The sequence below is a fragment of the Petaurus breviceps genome, unplaced genomic scaffold, assembly GCF_028583685.1.
Source record: "Petaurus breviceps papuanus isolate PSGF00001 unplaced genomic scaffold, PetGlider_PUasm1.0 90925, whole genome shotgun sequence".
NCBI classification, from domain to species: domain Eukaryota; kingdom Metazoa; phylum Chordata; class Mammalia; order Diprotodontia; family Petauridae; genus Petaurus; species Petaurus breviceps.
The window spans coordinates 33,785,840-33,804,387 of record NW_027187380.1 but is presented as its reverse complement, the minus strand read 5'-3'; the positions used below and the strand labels follow the sequence as shown (position 1 = coordinate 33,804,387).

Below are 18,548 nucleotides of genomic sequence, written 5' to 3'. Positions count from 1 at the left end.
CTATATTTACCTTCATTTCTTAATGGCATGTTCATGTCACAAAGAAAGTGGTGGAATTGAATTTGATTGCCTTTTTGGAGGGAAGTGGAGTGATTTGGGTTAGGTTCTCCTTACCTGAATGTATTCTTTTATAGTGTTCTTCTTACTTCAAACCCCTTAATATAATCAGTTAGGAAACAGTGTTTCAAAAAACTTTTTTTTTTTTAAGTAAAATTAAGTGTTCAGAAGATGACATATGGAGCTCTGGGAAAGGACAGAGGAAAAGCAGGTCAAGAGAAAATTAGAAGGAAGCCACAGACTTGCGTGGCCAAACCACATTTGGGAAAGCTTCACAGAAGCAAAGGAACAGAAGGAAAACAAGGGCATCCTGTTTTAATTTTGTCTTCCAGCTTCATGCTAGAGAGTGTCGCAAAGCTAAATTTGAACAGGGCGGATTTTTTTTATTGGATCATTAGAATTCAGAGTTGAAAGGGACCTGAGAAAGAGCATTTTGTCCAATTATGTCATTTTACAGATGAAGAAATTAATGCCCAGAGAGGGGAAATGGCTTTCTCAAAGCTATAGGGCTTGTTATTAGTAAAGACTAGATCTCAAGACTCCTGACTCTTAGTCTAGTATTCTGTCATACCACTTCCTAGATGTTTACTAGAATCATTTCTTTTAAGGACAAGTATAGCATAAGTTATTACAGGCCTATAAAAGTTTTGCTACCAGTATTCCATACTTCTTAAAATTAGTAAAATTTTAAAAACTGAATCTTTAAAAAAAATCTCTCACATCTTACTTCTGCCATCTGAGCTCTCATGTTTTCAGTTCCCAGTCTAACCACCAAAAGAAAAACCACAGTGGATAATTCAATTGCAACCAATGTGTAAAGTGACTCTATCTGCGTAGGAGTGCCTCACACAAGGATTGTGGATACCTACTCACTCTCAAATTGATCAAAGAAAATTTTCCAATGAACAAATCCAAGCTATCGACAATGTTTTGAAAACAATTTTCCAAATCACATTGTTATTTTTATAGTAGCAAAAGACTATAAAATAAGAGGGTTTCATCAATTGAAGAATGGATGGACCAATTATGGTATATGAATGTAATCGAATGTTATTGCACTATAAGAAATAAGGAAAGACAAGGTTTCTGAAAAACCTGGGGAAGACTTTGATAACTAACAGTAAAGTGAGCAGAACCAACAAAACATTTTATATGGTCACAGTAACAGCATAAAAACAACTTTGAAAAACTTAACTATTAACTACAATGACCAAGTGTGATTACAGAATACTGATGTTGATGAATATTTCATATCTTTAGACATAGAGATGATGGAGTCAAGACACACATTGAGACATACATTTTTTGATGTAGCAGTGGAGAAATTTATTTTTGTTTTAACTATGCAGTTTTGTTATAAGAATTTGGCTTTTCTTTTTTCTTTTTCAATTTTGTGTGAGGGAGAAGATGAGAGGGAAAATAGGGGTAGTATTCTCTGTCCCCCCCCCCCCCCCCCCCACCGAGGCAAAAAAAAGAACAGAAAGAATCGTGGAACTGTTTTGAAAGTAACATGTTGAATTTATTAAGTAGTTTAAAAGAAAAGTAACTTTGCTATGAGAGAATATACTCCTCTTACTCATATTGATGTCATGTTTAGATCTTAAATATAATTGTTTCCTTAGCAATAAGGCAAAAGAAATAGCAGAATAAAAGATACTCATTAAATCAAATTGTAATGTAATGATTAAATTGCAATTTATATGTAGATGTGGGTTGTGCTCTCCCACCAATGCATCCAATACCTGTGGGGAAAGAGTAGACACTCATATATAGAAATCTGACCAGGAGAACATGAGGAAGGAAAACCCATGGACTTGGAGAACTTACAACCTTGAAACCCTAAATTCTCTGTCTCAGAAACAATTCATAAAAGTTTCTTAATGAATATGGCTTCTGTGTTGAACAAATGCTTTTACTGCTAAGCTGAATTAAGACACACTAGTCTTGGTGAACACCTCACTAGCCATGATGTCTCTTCCAAACCTATTGATTTGCTGGAGGACTTCTTTGATTGTCTTCTAAACTATACTTCTCAATAAGACTTAGACCTCAACAATAACTATAATTTCCATCACTTCAAACTCCAAAACTAAATGATGGAATTCTGAAATGTCCTGTCTTCCCTCACTCCCTCTTTCCTTATTTTTCTAGGTTCATAGTCTATATGCTCTCTGAGAACAATGCTGCTTGTGATTAGTAACCAAATTCTCATCTTCCTATATTCAGATAAATTATCTTTGTCTCATGACCATAGAATAGTTACTAAAGTATACACTGTCACATTCAAAATTTAAAAACTATCTCGGTAACTGATGTAGTATAACCATTTCTCTCAGAATTCTAAGAAGATCTATGCCCTATTCAAGTGGACTATCTGAGCAGACATTACTCAGTAACAAACTGTTCCTTGTGAAAAAGCAGTACCTTAAAGGGACAGTACATTATATAGATATATTCCCTTATTTACAATATAGTTTGAGTTGGAAACACCATTAAAATGATTGTTTCCATTCTGTGCTGCCATTCCAGGAAACAGCATTAGAAGTTATTATAAATTTAAGTAATACTAATAGATTGATTTGTAAATTTTATGTTTGAGACAGAATAACAGTATAAAGAGAAGCAGCTAGGCAGGACAGTGCAGAGAATATTGGAGATGGAGTCAGGAAGACCTGAGTTTGAATCCTGTTTTAGATACATACTAGTTGCACAACCCTGGACAAGTCACCTGCCCTCTCTTTGCCTCAGCTTTCTCAACTGTAGAATGGGCAAAATAATAGTACCTACTTCTCAGTTGTTGTGGGACTCAAATGAAAACATATTAAATGAGAACATTTAAAAAATTATATAGACACTAAGGGGGCAGAGTCAAGATGGCAGAGTAGAAACAGGACCTCAGCACGGCTCTGGCTCTCACCACCTCCAATCCATGTAAAAGGGGATTCTGAACAAAGTTTGGAGCTACAGAACCCACAAAATGACACAGAGAAGCTAACCTCCCTCTGAGGACAGCCCAGCAGGCCAGCAGGAACCAGCCATTGCAATTCTCTGGCAGCCAGGCCCAATCCCATGAGCGAGGTGTTAACCCCAGGGCGGGCCTGACCAAACACCAGCTGGAGGGACTCCAGATCACCAGCAGCTGTGGCGATCCAGAATCATCAACATATAGATGCTAAGGACAAAGTGAGAGGTCAATGCACTGTGGACTTTGGGACCAGTAGTTGGGAGTGCATCGGCTTTTGCCCCCAGGGTTAGAAGCCACTGAGAGCTGTAGCACAGCCAGTGCCACATGGCAGCTTCAGCTCCTGGCCTGCAGAATGTAGGGGGACCAAGCAACCAGTTTGAGGGGTAATTGCTCTTGCTTTAACCTGCTTGGATTTGGATTGCAGTCTAGGGTGGAGGTCCTTGGGCATGTGTCCAGCTTGCCAGAGCGTGTGGAGGCCTCAGAGAGGACACCCAACTAATACCTCCAGCAGTTGAGAAAACCTCAGTGTTTGGGACGGAAGCTCCCCTGTATGGTGGCATAGTCCTACTGTGGCAAAAAGTCCAAAAGTCAAGTAATTGAGTGGCAACATGACCAGGCAAAGGAAGCAAAGCAAACAGAAGAATCCAACATTAGACTCCTATTTGGGGAACAAAAAGGATCAAAGCATGGAACAGGAGGAAGGCAGTGAAGTCAGAACTCCTGCATCAAAACCTTCAAAGGAAAATATGAGCTGGTGACAGGCCATAGAGGACCTTAAGAAGCAGATAAGAGAAGCAGGGGAAAAATTGAGAAGAGAAATGAGAATGATGCAAGAAAATTATGAAATGAGAGTCAACAGCCTGACTGAGGAAAATAACACCTTAAAAAATAGACTGACTCAAATGGCAAAAGAGGCTCAAAAAAGCCATGCCTTAAAAGGCCAAATTTGCCACATGGAAAAAGAATCTCAAAAGCTCACTGAAGAGAATCATTCCTTCAGAATTAGATTGGAGCAAATGGAAGCTAGTGACTTTATGAGGATCAAGATGCTGTTAAACAGATCCAAACAAATGAAAGAATAGAAGGCAATGTGAAATATCTCATGGGAAAAACCACTGACCTGGAAAATAGATCCAGGAGAGACAATTTAAAAATTATTAGACTACCTGAAAGCCATGATCAAAGAAAGAACCTAGAAATTATCCTCCAAGAAATTCTCAAGGGAAACTGCCCTGAAATTTTAGAACCAGAGGACAAAATAGAGGTTGAAAGAATCCACCAATCACCTCCTGAAAAAGATCACAAAAAGAAAACTCCTAGGAATATTATAGCCAGGTTCCAAAATTCACAGATCAAGAAGAAAATATTACAAGCAGCCAGGAAGAAACAATTTGAATATTGTGGAAGCACAATCAAGATAACTCAGGATCTGGCAGCTTCTACACTGAGGGATAGAAGGGCTTGGAATATGATATTCCAGAGGTCAAAGGAGCTGGGATTAAAACCAAGAATCACCTACCCAGAAAAACTGAGTATCATGTTTCAGGGAAAAATATGGTCATTCAGTGGAACAGAGGACTTTCAAGCATTCTTGATGAAAAAACCAGAGTTGAATAGAAAATTTGACATTCAGATACAAGAAGGCAGAGAAGCATGAGAAGGTAAACAGGGAAAAGAAATCATAAGGAACTTATCAAAGTTGAACTATTAACGTTCCTACATGGAAAAATGGTCATTGTAACTGATGAAACTTTTCTCGGTATGAAAATAGTTGAAGGGAATATAAATATAAATATATATGTGTGTGTGTGTGTGTGTGTTTGTATAGGAAAGTATACAGGCATATGAATACATATGTGAATGTATGTATATATGTTTATAGGTATACATAGATAGAGGGCACAGGACCAATCTAATAGGAAGGGATGATACTTAAAAGGTGAAATTAAGAGGTGAGAGAGGAATATAATGAGAGGAGATGGGGAGACACACAATGGGGTAAACTATCTCATATAGAAGAGGCAAGCAAAAATGGTTACAATGGAGGGGAAGAATAGGAATGCAAAAGGGAAAGGGTTAACCTTATTCTCATTGAATTTGGCTCAGGGAGGGAATGAAATATACACTAAATAGAGTATCTCAGCCTACAGGAGAATAGGGAGGAAGGGTATGAGGTGGGGGGGATGGTGGAAGGAAGGGCAGGCTGGGTGGGAGGGAATTTGGAAGCACCCACTTTTGAAAAGGGACAGGATCAAAGTATAGAATAGAACAAGTGGAAGGTGGGATAGGAGGGAGGGAAACATAGTCAGTCTTTTACAATATATCCACTGTGTTAATTTCTTGCATTAGCTACACATGTACAACCTATACTGAAACGCTTATCTTCCCAGTAAGGGTGGGTGATAAGGGAGGAAGGGCATGACTCTGGAATTCAAAGTTTTAAAATAAAATGTTATACATATATTATAATTAATACTATTTTACATGTAATTGGGAAATAAGATATACAGGCACTGGGGCACAGAAATCCACCATGCCCTACTGGAAAAACTCTAAGGGGGTGTGGGAGAAGATATGGGAGAGAGCAGATTAGAGGAGGGGATATCCTGTGGGACTGCTATTTTGAGCAGTATGTAGGGGAAAAACTGGGAGAAAATTTGCAACTCAAAATCTGGCGGAAATGAATGATGTAAATCAGAAGTTAAAGCCTTTGAAAAATGGAAAAAAATTATATAAATACTAACTATACAAGAAAGATAAACCTGGAATCTTTCAGGAAATCTGGGTAAAGATTCCAGTTTTACCTTTGATTATACAGTACATTGAAGTTTACAACGAGCTTTCCTCACAATTCTGTAAGGTAGGTTGTACAAGTATTATGCCCATTTTACATATGGGGAAACTGAGTGTTAGATAGGGATAATAAGTCTAGCATCATATAAGTACTAAGGAATCTAGTTCTCTCAAATCAAAGTCCATCATGAGCTGACTCAAGGTTTATTAATGCTAAGAGTTAATTTTTGTTGGGTGCCTCTGGGTATCTAGGAGAGTTATAGAGGTTTGAGTCTTAAGGAACAGAGGCATTCATGTGAAAGGCACAAGATTATTAGTGTTAACAGCTCTCTAGTAAAGCTTGAACTGTCCACAAAGATGCTCTGAATTGTATTCCTTTTCCATCCAAAGAAGAGACAAAGCTAACTTGAGATTTGGACTAGAGGTTGGGTTTCCCACCATAAAGCAAGTGTTTTTGGAAGATCTCTGGAGAAGGAAAAAAAGAGAGAAGGGAAGGAGAAAAGAAAAGAGAGGTATGGCTGTTCTCTCACACATGCAGCAGCATCACCCCCTTGGTGGCAGAGGCTTCTGCATTTCCCTTCTTCAGACCAAAACCTTTAAGGGAGACCACAAGAGATGAAAACAAAAGGGGCAGCATGGATGTACATGACTCTCTCTGTGTGTTGTTTTTTGCTTTTTGGTGTTTTTTAAAAAATCATATTAATTACTTGAAGTGGCAGGGGTGCTAAGAAAAAACAGACACAAGGAACCAGCTGTTCTTACATCCTCATCTCTGACTTACCTGAGAGGGATGTTACAGACACTGATTCATAATCACATTCTTTCATTTTGATATAATACTATATCTGAATAGTCTTACCTAATTTCTCAAAAATACCTGTGTTTATCCTATTCTTTCATTTCCTTACATGCAATTGTTCTGGGCATGAGGGTGTGGTACAGGTCTGGGAGCTACCCTGGAAAGAGTGTCCTTTCCTGTCACAGAGCTTGGAATTCCAACTCCTACTCCATTGTTAGAGAATTTTTGTTCTCTAACTGGGGATATGATCATATGTCATTCATATATTTCATGCCAACATTTCCAAGTGCAGAATTTCTGTGTATTTGAACCCATATAAAAGTATGTTTCATGAGACATAAGTCTAACATAATGACCCCTAGTGTTTGCAGTAAGGAAAAAGAAGAACGAACTAACTAAATAATGGTTAAGGAAAGACTTATCTTTCAGAAACCAGAAGAACTTGGAAGAGAATATAGCTCAGGCTAGTCCAGGAATTTTTTTCTTCTTTTGTCTAGAGAAGTTCAGTGGGAATGCTCTACTTGGATGAGGGTAAAATGAAAAAGGATTAAGCAAGAAAAAGAATGAAGGTTTTCTAAATTGTGAATTACTGACTTACAAAAGAATCATACATACATACAGGTAGGGGGCAAATCTGTTTCTCAGAATACTGCCAACCCATTTCCTCCTACCTACCTCCATCTTCATCCCAGCTGGTAAGTGTCCGAGCTTACCACACCCTCATGCCAAAAGGGAGTAGAAAAGTACATAACTGAGAGTAGGAAAACCTAGGTTCTAATCCCACATCTGTCATAGCCTAGCTATGTGACCTTAGGCAATTCACTTACTCTCTCTAGAACTCAATTTCTTTGTCCATAAGAGAATTGGACTAGGTGATCTCTAAGGCCTCGTCCAGCTCTGATATTTTTCATAGTTTTCCTGCATTATCACATTATACGCAAAAAGCTTCTTGGAAGGTCAGAGGTAATAAGAATAGCAGAAGCAGTGCAAGGAAATTCTGTAAAGGCTACATATTAAGATTCAATCAATCTTCAAGTCTTTATTAACTAGGCACTAGGAATACAAAGGCAAAAATGAAATGGCCTTTGTCATCAAGGAGTTTATATCCTGTCAGGGAAAGCAACATGTATTGATTATTATAACTAAAGTTTATATAATATTTTAAGGTTTATGCAATGTTTTACAAATATTATCTCATTTTTATCCTCACAACAACCCTAGGAGCTGGTGCTATTATTTCCCCCATTTTAGAAATGTAGAACCTGAGGCGGACCGAGATTAAGTGATTAGTCCAGAGTCACACAGCTAATAGGTGTCTAAGATCATATTTGAACTCAAATTTTCATTTCAAGTCCAGTATATTATCCTCAGTTCCACCTAGCTGGTTCCCAATTTATAGACTGTATCCCATAAGACCATAAACAACTGACCAGGCAGCTAAACTGTGGAATAAATTAATAATTTGATTATTGGGAATAGAAATGGACACATATAAATACACAAATGTAAAATCATATATTTGGGTGATTTAATTTGTAGATTGTGTTTGTAGAAAAATGAAGGAATCAGGTCTTCCTGACTCCAGACTCAGCATTCTATCCATTATACTGCTTAGTTGGCAAAATGTTTATGTTCTTTAGGACCTAGGTTGGAACTCGGAATGAAGCAATATTGTAAGGAGTGCTTAGGTATAATAATGATAGTTCACATTTACTGTGGTACTTTTAAGATCATGAAAAGCTTTCTTTATAACCTCACTGTAAGATACACAATTCGATAATATTATCCTCATTTTACAGCTAAGGGATGAAGGCATAAATTTAGGAATGATTACATAGCTCAAAAATATCTTGGCTACAACTTAAACTAAGATATAATTGAAACATTGTATTCTATACACATACCAAGTAGACAACATAGTGTCATGGCATCACTGTACTTAGATCCAGATCAGACTCTGAAGTTTAGTTCTGATATTAGCCTCTCTCCTCATCTGTAAAACAGAGATAAAAATACTTGCACTATGTATCTAATTGGATTATAAAATGTCAAGTACTTTAGAAATCTGAACTAATCTATTCCTTACCATGTGTTATGGTATATTAGTGCTATACTTCACATATATTGTGAGTAAAAATTACTTCTTTAGGAGAACCTGACAACTTAATTCTCATTTATAACATTATTTATATGTGGAAATTATTTTGGTGTCCCATATAACTGTCCTACAAACTTTGGGAACAAAGCCCACTCATAATTTAGGGACTGTCTGTACAAATTTCTCAAATAGCCAAGGAAGAAACACTTGAGCCAGGAACAGGCTGGACTTGGGTAACTGAACAGAGGCATCCAGTACAGAAAGATCTCTTAAGTGAAACTACTCTTTGAGCTGAGTGAAGTTTAATTTCGTACTTTCTGTTCCTTGTATATAGTTTGTACTCCGACAAATTTTCATGCTTGCAATAAAGTAGTTTTCATTGTTACCATGGAAAATATTGGTAACTGAGGAGGTGTGGGAGATGAAAAAGTAGCTACATTTCTGAGGGCATGGCCATAGGGAAAAAGTTGTAAGCCCTGGGCATCAAGAAGAGACATCAAGAAGCATCAAGAGGGAGCTCCACTGTCCTCAGACACTAAAGAAAATTTTGCCCCAAACTCTGCTTGGACAGGTAGGAGTGTTTGTGTCTACACCATAGATATGTGTTGGAATTAGGTACTGTGTCAATTCTCAGTTCTGATTGTAATGAAGTAAGGGGAAAGGGACAGGGAGTAAAAGAGAGATGGGATGGTTGTTTATGTGTGTGCGTGATGGTGAAGTATACTGTCATCTTTAGCTTCAGGAGACATTTTGTACTCACTGAGGGCCCCCAAGTAGAGAACCAGACTAATCATTGTCTGCACTGATTCTCTTTCATTGTTAGGGGATGCCTATTACTCATATCAGAGGAGAGGAAGTGAAAGCCTTCTCTCAACTCTTCAGCCAGAACCTCTTACATAGATGTATTGCCCAGTTTGATCTAACAGCCACCAGACACCCCTTCTCCTGCTTCCCATGCTCCTCTCCACACCCTCCCTATACATGTACTGTATATAGATTTTACATGTATTGAATGAATATTCATTTTGTATGTACCTATCTATATAGAAGAGAGATCCTTGAGGGCTTTACAGACCCAATTCCTAGAACATAATTGTAGTTAAATAAATGATTATTGACTGTTGATTGACTGATAGATGCTAAGAACACTTCTATCTGCTGGCACTAACCGAAGTCCACTTCCAGGTAGACCTCCACTTGTAGAAAAACCTAAAACTGCAACAGATGTATACGCCTAGGAGAGGGAAAAGAGGAGTGAGATCAGGCTCAGATGGTGCTAGACGTACAGGGTCACAGTACAAAGGTGGGGAACCTCTGGTCTTGGTCAAGTTTTCTCAGATTAGGGATTCATGGGGATAACTCTACTCATCTTTAAAAATCCTCAAATTCAATTGTGTCTAACCGAAAGAGTAACAGAGTGTTATTACATAGTTCATTAAGAATTACAAAACCTTTTCCTCAGAACAACTTGTGAGATGGACAGTACAAGTAGAATTATCTCTATTACATAATAATAAGTTAGCATTTATTTAGCACTTTATGGTTTGCAAAGTATTTGCCCATATTAACTAACTTGATCCTTTCTTGTGAGGAGGTATTATTATTGTGCCCATTTTGCAGTTGAGAAAAGTTAAATAACTTGCCCAGGGTTGCAAAAGTTTTTAAGGGCAGGATTTGGATATGATTCATTTTAATTTTATCAGTAAGTGAGTGATGTATTTCCTCTTCTTTTTTTTTTTTTTTGGACATGTGTTTTGTCATTGTGTTGATCAGAGTTCTTGAGTTTTTCAAAGTTGATTCTCTCTATAATGTTATTGTATACTTTGTTCTCATAGTTCTACCCACTTCCTTGTGCATTAGCTCACAAATGTCTGCCAAGTTGTCTGAAATTGTCCATTTATTTCATCATTTCTTATGGCACAATAATTTTACATTACATTCATAAATCACAATTTTAGTCATTCGTCAATAGAATAGCTCCTTGATTCCCCATTTTTGGCTCCTTTGAAAAAAAGCTGCTGTAAATGTTTTTGTACATTTGGATCCTTTCCCCCTTTCTTTGATTTCTTTAGTTAGTCTTACCTAACACCATATAGATACTAAGTATCAGATTGGGCTTTCAAACCCAGATCCTCAGATTCCAAGAGCAATGCCCTTTCCCTACATTCTGCCACCTTATTGGATCCTGTGCTAGGATCCTCCCTTTAATATTTTACTCTACAAAAGGGAAGAGTAGAGCTAGGCATATTACCCAAGTTTACATTTTGATTGTTTAGTCAGATGGAGGGGGAAGATATTGATGGTATCAGCAATTCTTGGGTGCTTAGGGAAAAAATTAAGTGCACAATGAAGGGAATTAAAAAGAGAAAGTAAAGAGCCCCAGTAAAAATGGAGAAGTCAAAGAATAAGAAGTTATACTGCAGAGAATAAGGAAAAGGTCCTACCCTTTTTTTTAAGTAGGTAAAATTATTTTAAATAATTTTAGACTAAACAAGACTGGAAAGTGAAACACTGCCCCACCTCAGAACGTATCCTCTTTCCTACTCCCCCTTAAATGCAGCTATCAATTGCTACTGGGTGAACTTTGGATCGAAGAGTGGAATGATGAGAGAACTAGGATTCCAGAGATGCCAGGTTTCTAAAGTCTGGGGAAGGAGAGGCAGGAAAGAGGGCCTAGAGAAAGGTTAAAGTGATGAGGTAGATACAAGGTGAGCAGTGGTCCCCATGTTCCAGGACTGTTAAAAAGTTATAGGAGAGAAGGCTGTTTTAGGAAAGCAGAAACTTGGAAATGGGGTTAACTGAAGCTGGAAGTCTGTGAGTAAAAGGAGAGCCAATTTAGCCAACCTATTTCTTTTTTTTTTTTTTTAAGCAATCGGGGTTAAGTAACTTGCTCAAGGTTACACGACCAGTTATTTCTGGGTGTGGTGCTGAGTATCTGAGCCCAGATTTGATCCAGGTCATCCCAACACTGGAGCCGGTGCTCTTACTCGCTGAGCCACCTGGCCGCCCCGCCAACCTATTTCAAGACTGGAGTTTTGTAACGGAGACATACACCATAGGGGCTTGAGTTGAGTCTAAGAACATATGGAAATCTAGGGATATCGATGCTAGTATCCTCGCATACTAGTCTTTCCTTTTATCTCGTTATATTCTCCTCCACCCATCTGCACTTTTGATGACTTATTTCTGACTTTCTATTCACTGTCTTTGTCCTTTATTTTGCCCTGAATTTCTCCTCTTGACTTTGACTAAGTGTCTATTTGGATACTCCCTACCTTATCTTTAAAGTCAACTACTTGGATTCTGTTCCTATCTGAAAGCATCTCAACTGTAAAATACAAGTCCACTCATCCTAGAGGCAGTGAAGTGGCTTATTGGTTAAAGTAATGGAATTGGAGTCAAGAAGACCTGAGTTCAAATCTTCCCTTAGAGAATAGTTGAGTACTACCCTATATGTCACTTAACTTTTGAGTGCCTGTGATTATCTGCAAAATGAAGGGATTAGACTTGATTATTTCTGAGGGCCTTTCCAGCTCTAACTTATGATCTTAATCTTGGAAAATAATAATAGCACCCACATAACTGAGTTGTTATGAGTAAAACACCTTGTTAACTTAAGAGTGCCATACCAATATTGATAGTTATTTTCCTTTGCTCAAGTCTCTCCTTCAAAATTTTGCTCTTTTCTTCCCTTTTTCAAAAGTAGGAAGTTAGACAAATTTAAGTTTCCAGCAAATGATTTTGGTGTTTGAGTAGGAGAGAGAGTGCTGGAGACAGAAGCAATCTCTTTGATAGGTACAGGATGATGAGAGACTGTAAGGGTTGTTTTTTTTCTTTATTTCCCTTAATGGCTACAATGTGGACATAGCCTTTTTTTTAAATTGCTATATTTATTGAACAAATCTTTGTACAACCCATCTTTAACTGAGAAATAAGTGAACTGAGTTTTTTGCATTTCTCTGATCACTCTTTCCTTGCCAAATCTAAATTAAGTTGCTTTTTTTAAACTAGTGCATGAGCCCTGATATTTTTTGGCCCTCAATTTTCCAATGTCTCTGGAAAGAAGGATCAGATTTCCTCATTAGATAACAGAGAATGCTCATTCGGGATATTTGTCAGTGAAAATTGATTTAATCTGGTGCACTAAAAATCTTCACTGCTAATTTCCATGAATATGCCCATTAGATTTTGATAAAGCAAGACAGGAAGGAATAAGTGCCAATTCAATTTTGCCAATTCATTGTGACAAAAGGTTGAACAGAAAATTATTTTACCTTTGTAGTATTTCTTTTTGCATGGATAGGAGGCAGCATGTTACCTTGGAAAGAGTACCCACCCTGTAAGCCAAAGTTTCATCATTAGGCCTTAGGCACACCCAATTCTAACTACCAGGCACAACTAGGTGTCACATTGGATGGAGCACCAGCCCTAGAGTTAGGAGGACCTGAGTTCAAATTTGACCTCATACACTTATTAACTGCATGACCCTAGGCAAGTCACTTAACCCTGATTTTCCCCTTCCCCCCAAAAAGACAAGTGACTACCTACTTAATAAAGGCCAGAATGGAATCAGAGGACTTGGGTTGAAATCCTGCCTCTGCTGCTTACCACTTCTGCAAACTTTGGCAAGTTACAACTTCCCTAAGCTTCAATTTCCTTTTCTTAAAATGAGGGAATTGGCCTCACAGATGGCCTGTGATGCTATGAAAAATAATAATTATCCAGGTGATGTCAAGAGACTAGGCCTACAATGAGGCATAATAAGAAAATAAATTAAGGAATCAAATATTCCTTTTCAAGAAGTGATGTGCTGAGCTCCTGGAGCTAAGGATAATAGGTTCACTGGCATTCCAGCAGAATCTCAGACTTAGAAGACAGGACTCTTCCAAACTAGTCCAAGTAATACCTAAAATATGCCCAGCAAAGTAGCCATTCAAGCTGTGCTTGATGACTTGGGTTGAGGTTTCTATTTATCTCCTGAGAGGCAGCCCATTCCCCTTTTGGATACCGCTAATTGTTAAGAAATTTGTCTGACAACAGGGCAGAATATGCTTCTTTACAGCTTCTTCCCATTGTTTCTGCCCTCTGAGACCAAATGAAAAGTTTAAACCTTTTTCAATATGACAGTCCTTCACATAATTAAAAAATTCTATTGTGCCTTCTTTCCTTCTGCCAAGTTTTCTGTAGGCTAAACATTTCCAGTTCCTTTGACTGATCTGCTTATGACATAATCTTAATCATCCTGGCAGGCTTTGTACAGGGGTGCCTGTACAGTGAAAAAGATATGGGTTTAGAGTCAAAGGACTCAGCTCTGCTTAAGAATTAAATAACCCCTGGGTCTCATCTAGAAAATGGGAGATTGGACTAAATGACCTTATGGCTCTAAATCTATGATCTTATAGTCCCTTCTGGGTGTTCTCTTTCCTAAGGTGTAGCTCCCAGAACAAAACCAAATTAAGTATAATATCTAATCAGGGCAAAGTCCAGCACTTTCACCATACTAAGTACTGTAGGGAAAGTTAATAACTAAACAAACAAATAAGTTAACAATTTACTTTCCAACTCATTCCTACCTTCATAATAACTTGTGTATAAAATCCTTCTCTACGTCAATTACAAGCAATACTTATTCAAGTACTCTCTTGCTCCTGCCTCCATTCTGTCCTCTATCCAATTTATTCTCCACCGTATTGCATGAGTAATATTCTAAACACTCATTTCCCCTAATAGATTGCAAACTCTTTTAGAGTAGGAGGTTATATTTATCTTTGTGTCCTCTGATCTTTGAACTGGAATGGATAGAATAAAAATAGATTAGTAGGAACCTAGTGAAAGAGAACCTAGTTGTCCTTAACAAGTTTAAATCACTATGCCCAAAAGAGTTATAACTTTGTGTACTGAAAGAAACTAGATGATTTGATTGTTGGACTATTTTCAATCATTATTGAAAGAGCATTGGAAGTTGAGAAGGTTCCAAATGAAAGATGAACAAATGCTGCCTTGATTTTCAAGGAAGATAGAATACTATAAATTATAGACCAATGAACTTAACATAATTTCTGGGAAAATCCTAGATGAATTAAAGGAACTGAAGGTTTATAACCTGAAGTCCATAGACTTTTAAAAAGTTTAATAATGGTATTTCAGTATGATTGGTTTCCTTTGTTATCTCAGGTATTTTATACTATATAGTTAAAAACATTCCTCTGAGTAGTGGTTGCTAGGCTTCACAAGAATGCTTAAGAGGCATCCTAATACAAAATAGCTTAAGAACACCTGGTTCAAAGGATATCATTAAAGAAGTACCTTCCTAGTATACATCTATGAATGGAAAGAATCATCACAAAGAATGGGATGGTTTAGTAACTGATAGTTCATACCAGACTATCCTCATTTCCTTTCTTTAAAGGGGTTGCTAGATGATCAGATGGAGGGCTAAAGTGGAGAATGCTACTGACGTAGTTAATCAAGATTGTAGCAAAGCCATTGACTGTCTATTTTTTGTGGATATCTTGACAAGGAAGAGGCTAGATTCAGAATTTATTGAATTGTTGGATCAAAAGAGGAGTCATTACTGCCCCAATGGTTCATGGAAAGGCATTTCTGATGGAAAGCCCCAAACTCTGTGTTCAGCCCATTACCAGGGTTGTGCCAGAGCCAGCTAAAGCTGGAACCGATTGTGAAATTTTCAGGGTGAATATTTGCTCCTTGGAAGTTGGCAAGTGCTACAAATGAGGGCTTGATTTGTAGTTTTGTTGATTGTCTAGAATTGAGAAAATGTTAATAATGCAGATTTTCAGTTTCATTTGCATATTTTGTCCCTCAAGAGTAATTTATTAAACATTTGCCATGTCACCTGTCTTTTTTTTTTAACTATTTATCATCTTTATCAACAACTTGGATAAATGGATAGATAACGCATATCAGGTTCATCTAACACAAAACTGCAAGGAAAAGCTAATATGATGGACAACATGATCCCCCCCCCAAAAGAAATCTCTTCTGTCTAAAATATTGGGTTAAATATTATAAAATTATATTTAATAAAATATATGAGGTTTTTTCTTTGAAAATCTAGAACTTAACAAAAACAAAAAAACCCAAACATTTCTAGAAATTCTAGAAAAATAGAATTATGCAGGAAATTATGAGTTTCTAATAAAATACATGGGGCAACTAGGTAGCACAGTGTGTACAACACACAGACTCATCTTCCTGAGTTCAAATCTGGCCTCAGAAACATACTAGCTGGGGGACCCTGGGTAAGTCGGTTAACTGCCTGCCTCAATTTCCTTGTCTGTAAAATGAACTAGAGAAGGAAACGACAAACTGGTCCAGTAGATTTGCTAAGAAAACCCCAAATGAGATCACGAAGAGTTGGACACAACTGAAAGCAACTGAACAACAACAATAAAGACTCATAAATTTTGTTTTTTTTTTTAAATCAGTTTCAGAAATATGTGATAGAGGAGACATAGACATTCTGAAAAAGATTTGGAGTGGGGGTGTTAATTGAGAATTTCTAGGACAAGAGAGGTGATAGTCATAGTTTTCAGATCACATCAAGAATATTGTATTCATTTTTGAGTGACAGATTTTAGTAAGGGCATTAATAAGCTGGAGAGCAGGAAAGGAATGTGTCCTGGATCATAAAGCTCCTTACCATGACTGAAGATTGGTCTAAGGAGGTGTGGATGTTTAAGTTGGAGAAAAGAAAGCAGGAGGTACATAATAGCTACCCACATATTTTTGAAAGTGGTCATATGGAAAACAGATTAGACTTGTTCCACTTGACTCCAGAGGACAGGACAAGAAGTACTGCATAAAAGTTGCAAAGAGACAGGTTGTCTTGATGTTCCAGAAAAAAATTTCCTAACAATTAAAACCGTCCAAATGTAGGATGGCATGCTTTAGGAGTAAGGAATGAGTTTCCCTTTATTGGATGTCCTCAAGCAGAGGCTAAATAGCTGTTTGTCAGTGAAGGTATTAATTGCAGTAGAGGTCTTTGGGGTCCCTTCTAACTCTGGAATTCTATAATTCCAGTTATATAAAATTCATCAGGACCTAACCTATAGTTTGAAAGAACCAGGTTAGGAATAGACTGAGGCTTTCAAGCAGGGTTCTTGGGAAACTCAGGGCATGGAGGCATAGCTGCTTCTAAATGGTGAAATAGTTGGGGGTGTGGGAGCAGAGAGCAATGGATAGAGTGTGAGGTCTGGAGTCGGGAAGACCTGAGTTCAAATCCAGCCTAAAGCCATAAGTGTCCAAAGCCTTCTGGTGTTCTATATTCTCACTTCTAAGCAAACAACTACCATTTTCCCTCCCTCAGGTTAAAGTGGGAACTAGCAAACCACTTTTGGAGCCCTAGTTGGGTGTACTAGGATGGTCTAGGCTGGAGGGACCACTTTTAGGATCTATTCTGTCTTGAATTGAAGGTGGATCTTAGCACTGTGGAGGTCCTAGGCAATAGTCCTGACTATTTGCTAACGATCCTGGCACCTTTCTCCAGGGATTGGGATATGGGGAGGGTGTGCCCCCTTGTTATACTGTGCAATTAGAGGCTAATGTCTCTGTCCCTCACAGTGAACGGCTACCACTCATCAGGGACCCCAGTGCATCAGTCAGAGCCTGTCCACATGAGTCTCCGAAAACCCACTGGTGATTTCCAGGTAAGGGATGTGGGCTTCAAGTCTGGGATTTGGGTGGCAGGAGTTATGAATGATATAGGCAGATTCCGATGGATTTAGATAGTTGTCCCAATTGATTAGGTAGGGCTTTAGTGGTTTAAAAAAAAAAGAAGACTCAAGTACCTGCAGACCAACCCTCAAATCCCTACCATCACCATCTGGAAAAGCAGTGACCTCTCATATGCCCCCAGGCTAACATTTTGTGATTTGTTTTCCCCTTCAAGATAATGCTTATAGGTTCCTAAATGTAGAGTTGTAAGATAGTTTAGAGGTCATCTAATCCAGCCCCTTTGTTTTCTAAATGAATCAATTGTAGTCCAGAGGAAGTAAGTGACTTGCCTAAGGCTGAACAAATAATAAGTAGCAGAACTGGACTTCAAACCCATATCCTCTTGACTCCAAATCTATCCATGTTTCCACTGTTGAATGATGCCTCTTCTTAGATGGTTTCATTTAAGATCATAAATTTAAAGTTGGAAGAGGTCTAAAAGACTGTGTTTGGTATTGATTCTTTTCTTTATAGAAATATATTAAAAAGTGATGGATAGTGTAATTTGACCTTGTATTGCATCACCATAGTGATGGGCCTGGATTTTACAGAATCATAGAATTTGATACTTGGCAGTCAGTAAGGATTTATTAATCAATCAATCAATAAACATTTTATAAGTGCCCACTGTGTACCAGGCACTAGGTGTATCCAAAAAAAAGGACAAAAGACAATCCCTAACCTCAAGAAGCTCACAATTCTATGGGGTAACATGTAGCATGTAAATATATAATATAATGTATTATATATAATATACATATAATATATAAACACATAATCATACCACATACAGGATAAAATCGAGATAATCAGCAGAAAGAGGTCACTAGAATGAAGGGAAATCAGGAAAAGTTTTATGTAACCAGAAGTCAGAAGAAGGGACCTCATTGACTATCGATTTTTAACTCTTACAGGAGTTAATATGTCAGACAGGTGGTATTTTTCATAACAAATTACTCAAGTACAGGTGGCTGGAGAGTGGGTAAAGAACAAGAAAAAGCTGTATTTTGTCCAAGCCTAGATCTGACAGGTAATCCAGCAAGGTCTAATTAAATTTAGCATCACTCTGCCATTGTGGTCAAACTGTCAGTATGTCATAA

The 18,548-nt window shown here is 37.7% G+C and overlaps 1 protein-coding gene across 12 annotated transcripts in view; it reads left to right on the top strand.

Annotated features, from left to right (window-relative positions):
• The window catches only part of GAS7 (growth arrest specific 7), a 325,321-nt gene that overhangs the window by 237,765 nt on the left and 69,008 nt on the right, over window positions 1–18,548 (top strand). For 7 of the 12 annotated variants that reach the window (XM_069076771.1, XM_069076770.1, XM_069076772.1 and 4 more), the window contains one exon: window positions 17,296–17,381. The exons of the other annotated variants lie outside the window; for them this stretch is intronic. In XM_069076771.1, the coding sequence (XP_068932872.1) occupies window positions 17,296–17,381 (86 nt within the window). The remainder of the gene's footprint in view (window positions 1–17,295; window positions 17,382–18,548) is intronic. 12 annotated transcript variants of the gene reach the window in all.